The 17,935-nt window shown below is 38.5% G+C and overlaps 1 protein-coding gene across 1 annotated transcript in view; it reads right to left on the bottom strand.

Annotated features, from left to right (window-relative positions):
* Positions 1 to 1,324: 1,324 nt before the first annotated feature.
* Positions 1,325 to 17,935, bottom strand: part of Poxn (Pox neuro) — an 83,796-nt gene continuing 67,185 nt past the window's right edge. The window contains exon 5 of the mRNA XM_067777999.1: positions 1,325 to 2,713. Within this exon, the coding sequence (XP_067634100.1) occupies positions 1,325 to 2,713 (1,389 nt within the window). The remainder of the gene's footprint in view (positions 2,714 to 17,935) is intronic.

Here is a 17,935-nt window from a genome sequence, read left to right on the forward strand (position 1 = left end):
GACTTTTGTGAATATCTCGATCCTTGCGCCACCAAGCGGCAATTTTTTCTTATTATTACATTGTCATCGGGTTCTGAACTATATTCCAAGTTTCAAGCTTGTAGCTTATCGGGAAGTTACTTAAATTTCAATTACAAAATTCGCGCCAGCCATCCAACCAGCTCAAGTCAACCTAAATAAAAACGTTTGAAAAATAATATCGACATGAAAATCTTTATTTTAGCGACAGCCAAGCGGAAATAAAAGCTTGATCTAATTCTTTCAGTTCTGGACCGACACTGAGCTGTCGCCGATATCTTCAGGATATGGTCCAACAAAACCGCATACACCTTGTATTGATCCTGAGACACAGGTCAAATTGAGGAAAACTACATTGTAGATGAGCTGGCTAGGCAGCGCTCCACCAAACAGATTCTTTCCGACAAAGATCGCCCACGAATACCCTTTCATCCGCTAAGGCTACGATAAATGGATCAAGCAACACGATGTCGGACATCTTAACAGACCCAGCCAAAAAGGATATTTAAAGATCCCATCATTTACACCCTAAGTAGGGATAACGAACAAGAGGAAACGGTCGATCACCTCATCTGGCACTGCTCGACGTTAAGTGGCGCCCGATAGCGATGTCTGAGGGCTCCCTTTCTAAATAATCTATGCCAGGTAGTGAAGTATGGCATCAAAGACTAGGTAGCCTTTATCAAGTCCTCAAAATGGTTTGAGGAGGAAGCGTGATGGTGTTTTTTTTGTGGTATTACAACGGACCTACTGATACTTTCACTTTAACCAAACCTTAAGAAGAGAAGGCAGGCGCATAGAGGAATAAACAAAATAGGAAAAGAAATTGAGAGACAAAAATAGGGCATAGACATTATTAAGGGGAAAGGGAAGAAGAGGCAGACAACGTGACAAAATAATGAAACAGAAGAGATGGGAAAAGAGTATAATTTTTAAAAACTAAGCTTTCGGCAATGTTCGTCGGGTTTGGTTAACTATCAAAGTTGGTTTATGATCTCGGAAAATAAAAAATTTCCAATTCTCTTTATACTTCTCACATTCACTTTTATTTTCTGAATGCTTTCACAATTTGAAGCACAAATAAAGCGCATAACTACAAAACTAGTTTAACTACAGAATGCACATTCACTGAGTTATTATCTTTAAGATACTGGAATGAATTGAATCATAAATACTTACATATATACATAGATACAATAAACTTATGAAATTATATACATCTGGCTTACATATGTAATAAGTCAATTTAAAGTTTCAATAAATACTTTGTTCATTAATCTTAACTGTGCTCTCATACTTAATCTCATTAATTCACAACTTCAACATTATCATTACAATCATCAGATGCTAGCACATCAGCTTGTTGACTACGCGCTTCATCACAGCTATCATCACAGCAACTACTGCGACTGCTGCCAACCGAACTAATGCTGCTACCGCTTGATTCATCCTCTTTGCGCGGACTTCCGCTGTCATGCAAGCGCAAGCGCTTCTCTGGTTTCTTCAACAACTCCTCAATTGAGTAGGGATTACGTTTGCGACAATTTGTTATGGCTTTACTGTGGTGCGTTGATTCACCACCGCTGAGTGAGGCTGTGGTGAGGGCAGCATTTAACGAAGTCGCCGGCGAAGATTTACCCGAATCACAATCACTTAACGTATCACCAGCGCTATGAGCAACCAAATCAATAGTGCCATCCGAACTTAATGCGCTGCCAATACCACTGCTACCACTGCCAGCACCACTGCCAATTACGCCACCACTGCCGGTAGCGTGAAAATACGCCGGGTATTGTGCAGTTTGCGGAGCGTAAGGTAAAAATTGTCCAGTCGCTTGAGCATGCCTTGTCGAGTAGTAGAGTAGCGAAGGATGCCACAGCCAGTGTTTATGTAGCGCAGGGTAACTGAGATCGTGCGCGCTTAGATGTCCTGCTACCGCTGACGAAACGCTAGCTGAAAGCTGAGCAAGCGCAGAATTGCTGCCACTTGCAGCGCTAAGTGCAGTCATATGTGCATTACTAGGATGTTTCGGTTCAGGTTTGATGGGCATATCAACGTTTGCGCCCGCATCGTAAGCACCTCCCAACACACTCACTTTGTTGCTCTCATTTGCTGCAATAGCCGCAGCAGCAGCAGCGGCAGCGGCAGCAGCTGTTGCTGAATTATAACGAAATTGTGCAGGTAAAACGAGCGTATTGGGATGTGGTGCAATGTGTGTGTGGGTAGTGTGTGAAATGAGGTGGTGTGTTGACGATGTATGCACACGATGTCCCGATGTGAGCGATGGTAGCGGTGGTGGTGGTTGTGATCGTTGCAGAAGCGTTGCCGTTGTTGGCATACTAGTAGCACTGTCAGTTGGAGGTGGTGCACAGCCAACAGTATTAGTATTACTAGCAGCTGTAGCAGCAGCAACAGCGCTGTTTACATAGAGATGCGCTTGTGTAGCATAAGCGGCAGATGACATTTGTTGCGCGGCTGCAGCAGCAGCGGCGGCACTTTGTTGACTTGATGTCATCTCGTCTGTCCAGAGGCCGCTGTTGCGTAAAATACGATTAATGGAGCTGATCGAAGGCACCGATGAGGGATCGCAAATGCGTTGTTGTTGTAGCTGCTCGCGTATTTCCCAAGCAAACATGCCACTATTTTCCTCCTTTAGCCGTATGATTTTCTTGACTACGGTGGGTGTGGCCACTTGCTGAAAAGAGAAAAAGAGAAAAATCATTATATGAAAATTTTATAATTGCAAAGTGAAATATTTATAGCGGGTTCAGGTATCAATATTTTATGTAAACATGTTTATCTATATTATTTTTTAAAAATTTATTTTTTCATTGGTAGAATTATTTATATGGGGAGGTATACAAATAAATTCTGCCTAGCATACGAAAACTATATCCAGTGCGGAGTACGCATGTGGCTCGTTAGCATTGGCTTCAGTTTCTGAACTAGAACCCAAATTATAGAACTCTTTCCACGGAAGTAGATAAGTTTTACCGCAGAATTTTACGTTATGTGGGTAATTTGGTTTACAAAAATTGTTGGTTTATTAAAAAGTTAATAAGGCCCGGTTTCTGTGTCAATCCAGATGATGACCATTTGGGAAATATACAACTTGGCCTAGTGTATTTTTATTAGTCCGACGAAACAGGAAGGCTTTTAAAGGCTCTTTAAAAGTTGCTTAACCGATTTGTCTGTATATTACTGACAATATCTCTTTGCCTTTCTCCAAATACTCCAGGAATTGACTTCGTAACTTGTTGCGAATCTGCAATACTTTGGTAGGTAGTTAGAGCTGAATAATCCCGAAATTATCAGAACATGATTTCAAAAAAAACAGACAATAAGAGATCACGAAATGCTCCGAAAATTGTTCACAGAAGGGAGAGCAGGCTGCCCACTTTAAACAATGCTAAGACCTCGATCTGTATGTCCTAGACGGCAAGTACCAATCTATTGGGCAAGCTCAAATGGAACAAAATCTTGGAAAAAAATTGTATACACTTGCTAAAAAGGAGTATACATTTTTTTTCATTTCGTTATTATTGAAATAGAAATAAATTTATCATGACTAATGTTGAAGTCAGCGAAAAATTTGAATATTTAATTTAATCGCTCAAATTTAAATCAGTTTCATTTAAAACCCTTCCGCAAAATATACTTATATTGCCTCATTTAAGGGATGCGGCAAACCTCTTTAATTGGGAGTTGTTACACCAGCGGTTTAGGGGTATAGAATATAACCGCGGCAAGCATGACTGTCGTAAGAGGCGACTAAAATACGAAACTGTTTCAAGGGGTTGTTTAGCGCAATATATAGCTACTCCAACCCAATTGACAACCTCACCTACCCGTGGCAAATACTTGTTCTTTAGCAGTCGCGGCTCTGGCGACCCCAACTTCCTCATGGAACTATAAGATGGGGGAGGGATGGCCTAAAAGTTTCAATGTATTCTTATTAAATTGTTCATGAGCTGGTTGCTCTAGTGCCTTAATGTTGCTTGTTACCAGAATGTGCCAGATTTGCATCCGAAAAAGGACCATCAACATCGATAACACACCCCAAAACTTTCGGGCAGTGTCCTTATTACTACTTAAAAAACAAACAAAAAATATTTAATTTATCAATGATATCTGAACATTGATTTCTGTAATGAAACACTTCTCAGCAAATATCAATCTGCTGTTTAGAGCAGGTACAAACTTATAAATTTATTTATTTATTTATTTATTTCTTACAGCTTATACTAAGCCTAGCTTATACCTATATATAGTAACTAATATGTAATCTAATTAAATTAATTTATCTGCACAAATGGAGTGAGAGATGGGTAGAAGACGAATGACACCAATGCAAGGATTTTGCCAGTTGTATCTGACGCTGTTAACGTATTTGAAGTGTCAAGGCAACATCTGAACGGTTCACTTATTAGGTTCAGTGATGCGTCACAGTATGAGCTTCGGCTGCTTTTTTCATACGTCCGAAAGCTTCCTAGTGCCAGCGTAGAGTAATCGGGATGTATGCAATGCTATTGATGATTCGAAAGTTTGCCCATCTTGCACTAGAATGGCAGTATTATACAGCAATTGTACAACTTGTGTTTAAATTCCCTTATGTTACTAGATTTAACATCATTTGGTAATTCATTGTAGAATTTTAATCCTTTATAGTACAAATTACATTTGTCTGCTTCTGTTCTATAAGCAGGTAGAGTAAACTTATTTCTTCTTCTTGTATTTATGGAATGAACATTTCTTACATATTTTATGTTACTTTTCAAATAATCAGGCAAGTTGCCTTCTATTATGTTTCTAATAAAATTCATTGTATGATAAAACATTACCTGTTTAATGCTTAGCCAATTTAGAGTGGTGAGCATATCTCTGATAGGTGTGTCATAGCGTTTCCTAAGATAAAATCGCATAGCCGGGTTTTGTTGCTTTTGCAATTTGTAAATTTGGTTATCTCACATAATGAAGAATAATGTTGTACAATATATGAAGTGAGGTTCGATTATCGATCTGCAAACCATTACATTGTACCGTCTACTTAAGTACTTGCAGGTTCTTTGCATGAAATATATCTTTTTGGCTATTTTCCCAACCGTGTAATCGATGTGCTCACTAAAGTTGAGTTTATCATCGAATTTGATTCCTAAGTACTTGATAGTACTGACTTTGTCAATAGCTTCGTTGTTTATATTTAGAAGTGGTAACTCATTGTTTTGAAAATTCCTTCTTGAAATAACCATAAATTTTGTTTTGCTTATATTGAGTCTCAATCTATTCGAGCATAACCAATCATATACTCTATTTAAGTCTTCTTGTAATTTTATATATATTTCAGTGATATTATCTCCACTAAGCATCAACAATGTATCGTCCGCAAAAAGTTTAATATCACAGTACTTTAGAGAATTGGTTATATCATTAATATAGATATTAAACAATATAGATGCCAGGACAGACCCTTGCGGACGTCCAACAGGCACCTCTCTTTTTCAGACAGGGATGATCCAATTAAAGTTCTTTGACTTCTCTTCATGATAAAGTCTCCATTTCAGTAACACCTATGCTATAAAGTTTTCTTGGCAATAAATTTTGATGTTTTAAGTCTAGAAATACAGCTATTATATGTTTATTTCTGCTCAGATCTTCTTTCCAGTTATCTAAAACAAGGTTCAAGGCATTTTCACAAGAATGTTTTTTCCGAAAGCCTGATTGCTGAGGTATAATAACTTTATTATCATCTAGGTACTTCACTAGCTGGTTTTAACTACAGTTTCCAGTATCTTTTTCTCACACGCTAACGTGTTAATAGGTCTTATCTCATCAGCTCTTATAGTCTTCTTGACTTTCTCTATTGGTACCACAATTGAAGTTTCCCATAGGTTAGGAACTACCCCTTTGTCTAGACTTTCATTTATCCGCCAACTTGCTACAGAATTGAATAGTAAGTAGCGCGCTGTAAATTGCAAGAAAAGCTCGGCCTTAATCTTCTCGGAGGTACATATATCGCGACACGGTAATACCGTAATTATTTTCAATGACCCTAATATTTCTCTCTCCCTTTCTCTCTATCCTAACCTAGGGCTCCACTTGCGTTGCTTGGCATATAAGCAATACGGTTTGGGTTTTCATCTTGATCATAATGCCAAGTGTGGAAATAGACCAAGGTCACGCAAATGTAGATGTTTATCAAGAAGTAAGCCCGCAACCCATTACACTTCCTCTCTTATTTGAAAATACGAACAATGAGTGCACAATCAATCATGTCAGCTACCACAATAAAAAGCGCAACGAAAATAATTTCCATACTTCCTGTGAATACTACGGGGATTCATAAAAAAGCTATTAGAATTCAATAAATAAAATGCTTTGACATACTTTTTACTGAGCGTTCAATTATGAAATATATTTATGTTGACATAAGCGAAATTCATAAAAATCAAATTTAGTATTTATCATTGCTTACTCAGTTCGTTTTATTTGTTTAGTAGGTCTATAAGAGTGTAATGTGTTTCATCGTCGTAACAAAAGTTGAACAAAATGCGCATTTAACACCTCAATTCAATGTTAATTGTAGCATTGTTGTTGCATTATATTCGTGGTCATAATACATGTGTGTGCTCATATGAACAAACAAACACACGTGCACAACAACGCCACTTCAAACTATAAAAGGGCGCTCGACTAGCGTGTTCAGGTGGCCCTGATAAACATCAACAACAGCGATGAGGATCAAGTGTAGAAGGCTATAATTTTGAGGTGAAAATTGTGAGGGCAGTTAGTGCAATGATAAAGAGGGGTTGGACTCAACGATTTGGGTGATGGAGTATGTAAGTGTTGAAATGCTTTTATAAGAGAGTTAAGGGTTTCTGAGGTGGTTTGGCGAGTTACGGCGGCGTTAGTGAGTTTATGAATTTTTAATAAATTTCTTTAGAACACGAAAGTTGCAGCGGATCGGGAGTAGGGCGGTTGTGCACTTGTCTAGTAAATTAAATTTTTAGTGCTATAGTTGCATATTTTATGGAGCTACTTTTATGTTATCTTATATATGTGTGTCTCACACATGTATTGTCGTTGATTTGCAAAATTTTTGAAACATTTCCGCAAAAATTCTTCATAAACTCGTTTGAGGCGTGGTCGAATGGCGCTGGACTTTGGCTGCGCGTACTCAATACGGAAATCCTGAGTTGGCGGCAAATGAAAGTATGCTTGGCTCGTTGCAGTGAGTGTTGCATGCATTGTATTTGCATGTTGCAACTGCATTTAGCGTGTTGCATGTGTTATGTAGACACAATTGAATTTCACGGTATTTAATTGTGCATTTTTGGCGAACAACGCAATTCTGGCCAAATTGACACCTAAAAGTCTTGCGTAACAGCACGAAAGAATTGCGATTTAATAAATTTTGAATAGTTAGGAACAATTACAAAACAGCTGAAGTAGCGGAAATAAATTGATTTTAAAATTCTCTTTTTATTAGTTTTAGTTTTTAATTTTCGCCTTTTTTTCTGGGTAGCTTTTATTTTCATACGTTAATATCTTCCCTTAGATTTTGCTATACAAGGTATATATGCATCCATACAAGCTTATGAACCTATGTAGTATGTACAGTAAGGTGGTCTCTTTTTATAACCAGCTGTACTTTTACACAGGGTATTATAACTTTTATTGGATAACGGTTGGTTGTACAGGTATAAAGGAATTGAGATAGATATAGACTTCCATATATATAAAAATCATCAGTATCGAAAAAAAAATTTGATTGAGCCATGTCCGCCTGTCCGTTAACACGATAACTTGAGTAAATATTGAGATATCTTCGCCAAATTAGGTACACGAGCTTATCTGGACCCACATAACAGCTCCCTATACAACCTTCACCCCAGTTATTCCAGAGAGAGAGGATTGGGGAAGAGGAATTATCTGGGGCATGGGACCGGTTAACTTGTTCACGGATGGGTCAAAGCTGGATGGAAAGGTTGGTGGGGGGGTCTTTTGTCAAGAGCTAAATTTAAGCCGCAAGTTTAAGTTGGCTGATCACTGCAGTGTATTCCAAGCGGAAATTGCTGCGATTAAGGATGCGGTGGATGGAATGCTATCCAGTGCTACCACGGTTAGGGAATTTAACATCTACTCTGATAGCCAATCGGCTATCAAGGCCTTGAGCTCAACTACAGTGCGATCGAGGGTGGTCTGGGAGTGCCTGACCTCGCTTGCGATTGCATCGAATTATTTTACAATTAAGATTATCTGGGTCCCGGGCCATAGTGATATCCCGGGTAACTGTCAAGCGGATCTCTTAGCCCGCATCGGTACAACTGAACCGGATGAAGATGGCTGTAGGGACTTCGGGATCCCGCTGGCCACCTGTGGATTGCTCCTTCATAGCTGGGCCTCGAATCAGCTCAGCAAACGTTGGGCGGATACCACGTCTTGCAGGGTAGCAAGATCTTTCTGGCCGAAAGTGGATGGCAGGAGGTCTGCTGAAATAATTGGGTTCACTAAGGCTCACCTATCAATGGTCATTGGGGTTTTGACAGGGCACTGTCCCATGGGTATCCATGCGGTACGTCTCAATATACTGGAAACTCCATCCTGCTGCAGCTGTATGGAGGATGATGAGGTGGAATCACCAAATCACTTTATGCTTGATTGTCCAGCTTTTGCCAGAATTAGGCGAAAGTACTTCGGTCGCGACTCACTTGGATCTCCCGAGGATATATCCAAAGTTGAGATCGGTATCATTCGGAGCTTTATCGTTGCTACCCAACGATTTTCTAAGTAGCTGGATCTAGGTCACCGTTATTTTTGGTGTATGTGGTATCACAACGGACCTTCGTGTTGTCCAAGTGAGCTATCCTTATCAGGGAAGCTACCACCTAACCTATCCTATCCTTATCTGGACCCAGAATAAATTGGTATTGACAATGATCGAAATCGGATGATAACCACGTACAGTTTGTATATTTATAAAATTTTGGAAAACACCAAAAATTTGATTATTTAGTAAATAATACACCTAGAGTGTTGAAATTTGACGTGTGGACTGATATTGAGACTCTTGATAAAAATTAAAAAAAAAAATTTTTAAATGGGTGTGGAACCGCCCACTTGTGATAAAATCAATTTTGCAAATATTAAAAAAAAATAAATGTAAGGCGCGAAGAGATATAGGGCCGAGCTTCTCTAGCAATTTGCGTCGTGCTCCTCTTGATTTTCCCTACAAATTGGCCGGACGAGACCTACATGTTTTATGCCGACACCGAACGGCATCTTCAAGCCAGATGAGTTTTCACTGAGAGCTTTTCATGGCAGAAATACATTCGGAGCGCTTGCCAAACACTGCCGAGGGGCGACCCCGCTTAGAAAAATTGTCTTCTAATTGAAAAACCTTTTTTCTAAAATTTTTATGTTGCTTTGACCGGGGTGCGAACCCAGGGCATACAGTATCCGCCAAATATACAAATATTATTAATCATAAATAAAAATAGGTAAAACTATCGCAACAAAATTCGGCAGAGAAGTTGCCTTTACTATAAGGAATGCTTTGCAGAAAAATTAACGAAATCGGTTAAAGACTACGCCCACTTTTATATAAAAGATTTTTAAAAGGGTCGTAGACGAAAATTATAAGCTATATCTTTGCAAAGAAGAGCTTTGTATCAATGGTATTTCATTTCCGAAGTGGGTTTATAACAACAAATAGGAAAAACTTCAAATTTAAAAAAACGGGTGTGGCACCGCCCCTTTTATGACTATGCAATTTTCTATGTTTCGGGAGCCATAACTCGAAGAAAAATTAGTGCAAAATAGAACCATATTGTTACGAGTGTTAGCAACACTAAGTGGTACTGCCATCTCTATGCCGATAAAGATGAAAAACAGAATAGGACCGAGATGGCTGCCCTGAGGCACACGGGAGGGAACATCGATGACATTCGAACAAATGTTTTTAAAAATGACTCTTTGAGTTCTACCGCAAAGATAGGTGGAGATCCAGCGAGTTAGGCCAGGTTGAAAACCAAGCAATTCGAGTTTATAAACAAGTAATGAGTGGCATACTTTGTCGAATGCTTTGCTGAAATCAGTGTATATAACGTCAGTATGATGATTGTTTCTAAACCCATTAAAGACGTGAGTTGTAAATTCAAGCAAATTGGTTGTGGTTGATTTGGCTCTACAAAAGCCATGCTGAGAACTATCTATCAATGTAGGAACCGAAAATGTAAGGTGATTAGTAACGATTGCTTCGAAAAGCTTAGGGATAGCGGAGAGCTTTGCTATTCCACGATAGTTTTCAATAGACGAATTGCTTCCTTTTTTATGGAGTGGGATAAGAAAAGATTCCTTGCAAGCCGTCGGGAAAATGCCATTTTTTAAAGAGAGCTTAAACAGATCAGTAAGGGGCTGGTAAATGTATTCCGCACATTTTTTAAGAAAACATGTTGGGATCAAATCGGGACCGTATTTGAAGGATTCTTTTAGGGTCTTTAGATGTAGTAGAACATCTTCAGGCAGCAAATGTGGGGCATATATTGAGTTACTAGAATGGAGCTCATACGGATAATTTATAGGTGATGAATCAACCACAGCAGAGTAATTAGAGTGAAAGAATTGAGCGAAGAAGTTTGCAATCTCTTGATCCGTTAGTTCTGCGTTTAGAATTTACGAAGTCATAAAAAGACTTCGGGTGGCAAATATTGTTTCTTTTAATTTTACATATGCAAGCTTTATAACACTTTTTATTAAGTTCAAAATACTTATGACGGAAAATAGCATACTGTGCATAATGAGAATGTAAACCGGTTCTCTTATATAATTTGAATAAACGTGATTTCTTATTTTTTAAAGCTTTTAAATCTTTAGTAAACCAGGCTTGCACTGATTCAATGTACGAGCATTTGCGTTTGGGCACATGTTTTTCAAATAAAGTATAAATGGTTTCATTAAAATGTAAATCGTTTTCCTCTACCTCCTCTTTATATCGAGGCCAAGTTATCTCAGAAAGCTCTTTATTTAAATTGTTGAAATTAGTTTTGGAAAAATCAAAGCATCTGGTAGAGACACATGTTTTGTTAGTTCAGCCGACTTCGTTGCTTATGATTTCGTAAGTTATCTCAAGAGAAGGATGGTAAGCGTCTTCTGGCAAAACAAGAGGTTCACACCGATTTATAGAGAATTTAGATATGTCGTCAACAAATGCTAAGTCTAAGAATTTTCCATACTTATTTGGAAAGAAGTTGATCTGATTAAGGCAAAGATCAGTAATTCCATCCAAAAAGTCATTGTTATGCATCTTGGATGATACGGGGACAATATTGTGATCAACGGTATTCCAATTAATGCTACTTTGGACTAGGTAGGCAATTGAAAAGTAAAGTCCTCTCTCGGCGAACGAAAATCATACTCTACAAGTCACTTATCGTACCCGTCCTGCTATATGGGGCAGAAGCATGGACCATGACAACAACAGATGAAGCGGTTTTGGGAGTGTTCGAGAGAAAAGTTCTTCGAAAGATTTATGGACCTCTACGCGTTGGCGATGGCGAGTACCGAAGAAAATTTAATGATGAGCTGTACGAGCTATACGCAGACATCCAGCGAATCAAAACGCAGCGGCTTTGCTGGCTAGGCCATATTATGCGAATGAAAGATGATGATCCGGCCAAGAAAGTGTTTCTATCGGAACCTGCCTATGGAAGCATAGGTAGAGGGCGCCCCCACTCCGTTGGAAGGACCAGGTGGAAAATGATTTAAACTCCCTTGGCGTGTCCAATTGGCGCCAATTGGAGGAGCGAAGGAGCGTCTGGCGCGCCTTGTTGGACAGCCATAACCGTTTAGATGGTTAAGCGCCAATTAAGTAAGTAAGTAGATTATGATCCCACTACTCGTTAAACACTGTCGGCGCGCTAATATCACTAAGCACTTTTTTGATATATGAGTTTCTGAGTGCCTCATTTTGCCACTACTTCGTAGTTATGAATGATTTAAAAGCCTCGATTGAAGTGGCCACTGCATTCGCAGTTTTCTTGAAAAAACCTTGCTTTTGCGCTATTCGTGGCATGTCATTTTTCGCCAACAAAGTACAGGTTAATATGAACTCACCATCTATGGTTTTTTCGATTCACTATTGTTACGGTAGTCCATCGATTTAAGTCGGCCAAAAAAATCGGTAGCCTCTACAGAAAGAAAATTAAAAGTTATATATGCTCATACATCAATCCCTCAGCCTATACGCAAGAGGGCTCATTCTCACATGCTTTCTGCATATTCAAAAATAACATCTACGCATAGCGAACACATATATATAAAACAGGGGGCGTGGCAACGAACCGCTTTTCCTGACTTTTAGACGTTCTCAAAATATCGCAAACAAAATTGGCTGCAAAGCTTTCATAATAGGTATGGGAGAATTAGGCGTTGCAAAGTCCATTTTTTAAATTGTTAAATAGGAACATATTTTAAGTCATGAGATCATCTTACCCAAATATTAACATTGTGGCTTTATAAGTTACAAAACGTATGTTTATATACAAAATGGGCGTGGTTATCTACCAATTTTGTATTCAGCACGAGGTCCTCTTTGATATCGGAAGTTGCACGCCAAATTTTGCCACTTTACCTTAAACCGGTCTGAAGGTATGGCTGCCGAAAGCTGACAAAAGCTCTTTTATAAAGTAGGCGCTTCCACGCCCCTTTTTTTAATTTGTATGCAGATTTTGTAAGCTCTGTGAAAACTATTTTTAAGGTAATTGCCCAGTTAGGTATTGAAATACCGAAGAATTGTATTTGTAGGAAATATTTGATATGTAAAAAGTGTGCGTGGTTTTATGCCGATTCCATTGATTTTACGTAAAAGCCTTACTTGTACTAGGACGAAGCGTTTGCCAAATTTCATTTTAAAATAACTGTTAAACGAAAGTTATTATAAAACAAGTAAGGAAGTCTAAGTTCGGGTGAAACCGAACATTACATACCCAGCTGTACGCTTGAAATTCTGTTGTTGTCCAGAAACGTTGGAAAATGCATTATAAGAAAAGGGCACTGCCACGCCCATTTTTCAATATTAGCATTTCTTCCCATTGCTTGTTATAATGGCACCAAATAAGATTGGTACAAAACTATATTTCGCTAAGACATAGCTTATTATTTTTGCCTACGACCCTTTTTAAAGTCATTTATATAAAAGTGGGCGTGGTCCTTAACCAATCATATCTAATTTTACTAGAAATATTTCTTGATATAAGGAAAATATGTTTTCCCAACTTTGTTACGATATGTAATTTTTTCTTTGAGCTATGGCTCCCGAAACATAGAAAATTGCTTAGTCATAAAAGGGGCGATGCCACGCCCATTTTTTTAAATTTGAAGTTTTTCCTATTTATTGTTATAAATCCACATGCTAAATGAAATATCATTGATATAAAGCTCTTTTTTGCAAAGATATAGCTTATTTTATTCGTCCACGACCCTTTTAAAAATCTTTTATATAAAAGTGGGCGTGTTCCTTAAGCGATTTCGTTTATTTTTCTTCAAAGCATTCCTTATAGTAAAGGCAACCTCTCTGCCTAATTTTTTTACGATAGGTTTAACGATTATTGATTTATGATTAATGATATATGTAAAATTGATTTTATCACAAGTGGGCGGTGCCACGCCCATTTAAAAATTTTTTTTTCAAATTTTTATCAAGAGTCCCAATATCAAGTGCACACGTCAAATTTCAACATTCTAGGTGTATTATTTACTAAATAATCAGGTTTTTTGTGTTTTCCAAAATGTTATATATATAAAAAGTGGGCGTGGTTATCATCCAATTTCGCTCATTTTCAATACCAATCTATTCTGGGGCCACATAAGCTCGTGTATCAAATTTGGTGAAGATATTTCAATATTTACTCAAATTATCGTGTTAACAGACAGACGGACAAACGGACGGACGGGCGGACATGGCTCAATCAAATTTTTTTTCGATACTGATGATTTTGATATATGGAAGTCTATATCTATCTCGATTTCTTTATACCTGTACAACCAACCGTTATCCAAAGTTATAATACCCTATGTACAAGTACAGCTGGTTATAAAAACATATGAGGATGAGCCCCACGACTGTTAGGCTGTCGGATACACAGTCGCATAGATGAGTAATGGTAACTAACATTTTTTTTGGTTGAAACTGCCAAATTTTCCGCTCGAGGCTAACATTTCTTTTCGGTAGTACTTCCGAAACTCTCCACCAGAATCTACCGATCTTTTTTCTTTTGTACTTTAGACGGGAGTGTTTGGACATCCACGACACGCGGCGTCGTGCCAAATAAATTGAGGTAAAAAACTGGAGAGACAAGAAAGATAACTGTTTATTTTGAAGCACAGCTCATCTATAGAAAATTCCGGGTCTATTGTTTCTTTTGCGCAGTCGTCTACGTAGAAGGCTATGGTGACTTCTTCTGATGGAAAAAGGTGTGCTGATATGCAGAAATTATACTCCTTTTATCTGCACCTTATAGCAGTTACTGTGTAATCTTCCTTAATTTTGATTAATGCTGTTGAGGTTTTAAAACGAGCAGTAATTAAAAAAAAAAAGAATATCCAATGGAACAAGAGCATATTTTAATATTTTAATGTTTTCTGAACTCTGGCAGAACTACACTTAGCGTTCACCAAACCAATCCCGAGAGACGAGTGCGACTATAAAAACGTTTTTTTAAACTATTTTGAGGATTTGATCAAGTAAAGAAAGGAGGGTGATCACACTACTTTCATACTAAGCCTGCCCCTCAGTCTTGCTTTCCAGTAGCGAGACCTGAGTCTGGCGCAAACTCCTGCACGGGTTTAAAAAAGTTACACATGTAGCGGAACGTAAGGTTCTATACAGATGCCCACTTGTCGCCACCCATCATGGTGAAGAGACGCTGCAGTCCTCTACGATTTCTTACGCCGGGTAAAGTCTCACGATATTCACTCTCGTTCCTATGAATCTGTTGGTTTCCTGTTGAATGGCGAAAGGCATATGTGAACTCCACACAGACCCTAAAGAATTGAAGTGAAACAGGTTCTCATTTCATTTCATGTATTCAGAAAAAACTACTAATAATATTTAGATGGTAGGGAAAATTACTCACCGAGAAGTTGCTGAAATAACACAATTATATAAGCCCTAGTGGTAACAAATATGTGTCGACAAAACTTAGCCCAATGAGTGTGTATCTACAACCATATTTCGATATAATAATCAGTAAACCCAAAATGACATCACGATCCGTCAAAACAAATGCACGAAAAAGGGGGAATCAAAGGAATATTGAATCTGGTATTCACCTATTTACCCCTACGTCCGCCTCACCTAAATTTTACGGCGTTGCCAAGTACACATAATTATTATTAGCTTATCACAGTTTTATCAGATTACGGGTAACAAAACAGTAGCCAAACACACAAAAAACTGATACGATCATAAAATTGTGCGTTTCGTGGAGATTACGGCTGTCATAATTTACACAGTGAACGAGCCAAAGTACTTGTGCTATGAAGTCATTGGTTTTGTTATTGTCATTTTGCTTGAAAGGCGTAGTCGCTCTAGAAACAAGCAAGCGTGCGAACTAAAACGCTCAAGTGCAGCTGATGGACAGGATTCGCTTGCTAATTGCAGCGCTTTATCGCGTTTAATAAATGAGATTGATTTGTAACACTTGGAAGAGAGTAAACAAATAGACGGTTAAAATACAACAAAAAATTAATTATTTAGTAGCTTAGTTGGAATGTTGCAGGTGGTTTCGGGTGATGACGCTGTGGATATTTGTTGTGGTGGGCCAATGTGACGCGCAACGCCGAACAAAATCTCCGTAATTTATTGCAGGTTAAAAACGCTTTAGACATGACTCTGTAAATTATTGTTAATATTAACGTGGGTACGAATTTGTAGATAAATTTATCGAAAAGTTATTGATTACATTGCAACTGCGTGGCGTAATGACCCCTAAGCTCAGAATCTCACGGAAATTTGAAGTGTCCGTTTTGGATAGGAACCACTGGAAAACAGGGAATCCCTATATTGACCCCGACTCAGAGGTCTCGTTCACGGATGGAACGAAATTCGATGACGGAAGAACGTGAGTTGGCATCTATGGGCCGAACTTCAAGAAATCGATACCTATGGGATGCTATCCCACCATATTTCAGGCAGAAATCCGTGCAATAGAAGCATGTGGTAGAGTATGTCTGCGGAGAGGCTCGACATCGAAGAGCATCTACATTATGTCGGACAGCCAGGCGGCAATGCCTTGCAACCCTACACAGTTACATGTAAGCTATTGGAAGACTTCACTGAAATTCTTAATGACCTGGAAGCAAAATACAAGGTTTCGTTAGGATAAGTTCCCGGACATCAGGGACATGAAAGTAATGAACATGCAGATTACCTAGCAAAGCAGAGTGCTATTGCAGCATTCTAAGGTCCAGAGCCCTTTTTTGAACTTACAAAAGCACACACTAGGGAAACCATAAGTAACTGGGAAACTAAACAATTCAGACGTCACTGGATTGACTGCCCAGGGCAAAGACAGGGCAAATTGTTTATACTTCCGGCAACGAAAGTATCAGCCAAACTCATTAATCTAAGCAGGGAGGGCCTAAGAACTCTCACTGGGTACTATACGGGACACTGTGGTCTACGATATCACCTAAGTAAGTTAAATCTATCCGATACCCAAATTTGTCGTTTCTGTGAGCTTGATGATGAAACGCCGGTTCACATTCTCTGCGAATGCGTTGCTCTGGCTAGGCAGAGACCCTCCCATCTAGGTGGTGTGACTCTTAATCCCTATGTTATATAGAGTACAAAGCCTAAAGAGGTACTTAGATACATTAAAAGCATCCAGATACAAAATTCGGTTGAAAGGTCATGCACAATAGATCTGCACAAAGGTCGCAGTGCTTCCAGGCGTAGGAATAATAATAATAATAATAACAATAATAATAATAATAATAATAATAATAAAAGTTATTGATTTGTTATGCTAGATGTGTTATCAAAAATATATCGATATGTTGTCGAAAAATAATCGATTTACTATCGGTTTTTTATTGGAGTGCTACCAATTTATTAATGGCGTGTGACGGATTCGTTATAGAAAAGTTATCGATAGCTTAATGATTTATTATCAAAAAGATATGAATTTGATATCGAAAAGTTATTGTTTTCTTATTGGAATATTACCAATCTTTTAAAGCTCTGTTATCGGTTTGTTATCTACGACTCGCCGGTTTGTTATGAAGCAGGTACCGATCAAATTTATTTATGAAGTCGATGACACATCTATTGTGCGTCGATAACAATCCAATAAGAAACCAATAAGAAGCCGACCACGCCGGTATAACAAACCGATAACTTTACGATAATAACACAATGACTCATCGGTATCGGTTTTTACCCATAAGAGGCCGACGAAGCTCTATCAAAGGGCCCGAAATTATAATTTTTTTGTTTAAGCTACCTTTGTTATGGTTTACCTTTAACCCCTGCATGAGCTCTAGGAAACCTAATAACATCAGTTTTGTAGAAGTGCACCAGTATGTTTAGAGAGCAACCTTCACGTGTCGATTTGCTTATCATGCATATTCTTCGTGATTTGGCGTATGGCTATGTTCGGGTCAGTTGTTTGAAGAGGCGCTGATAAAGTTCGAAAAGTTCATTAACGTTCCAAAAGCGCTCATCATACCTATCCTGACGTAAGATAAGATGGCTCTTGAATTGTACGAGAGAAAAGTTTTGCGGAAGATTTATGGTCTTACCAGCAGTACCGTGGCCGAGTATGGAAGAAGGTGAAATGATGAGCTGTATGATGTTTTATCGGAAATGAAGAAACAGCAGCGAATAAGAGGCTGGGTATTGCTATGCTTATAGACAAAA

This window comes from Eurosta solidaginis, chromosome 3 (assembly GCF_040869045.1).
Source record: "Eurosta solidaginis isolate ZX-2024a chromosome 3, ASM4086904v1, whole genome shotgun sequence".
NCBI classification, from domain to species: Eukaryota; Metazoa; Arthropoda; class Insecta; order Diptera; family Tephritidae; genus Eurosta; species Eurosta solidaginis.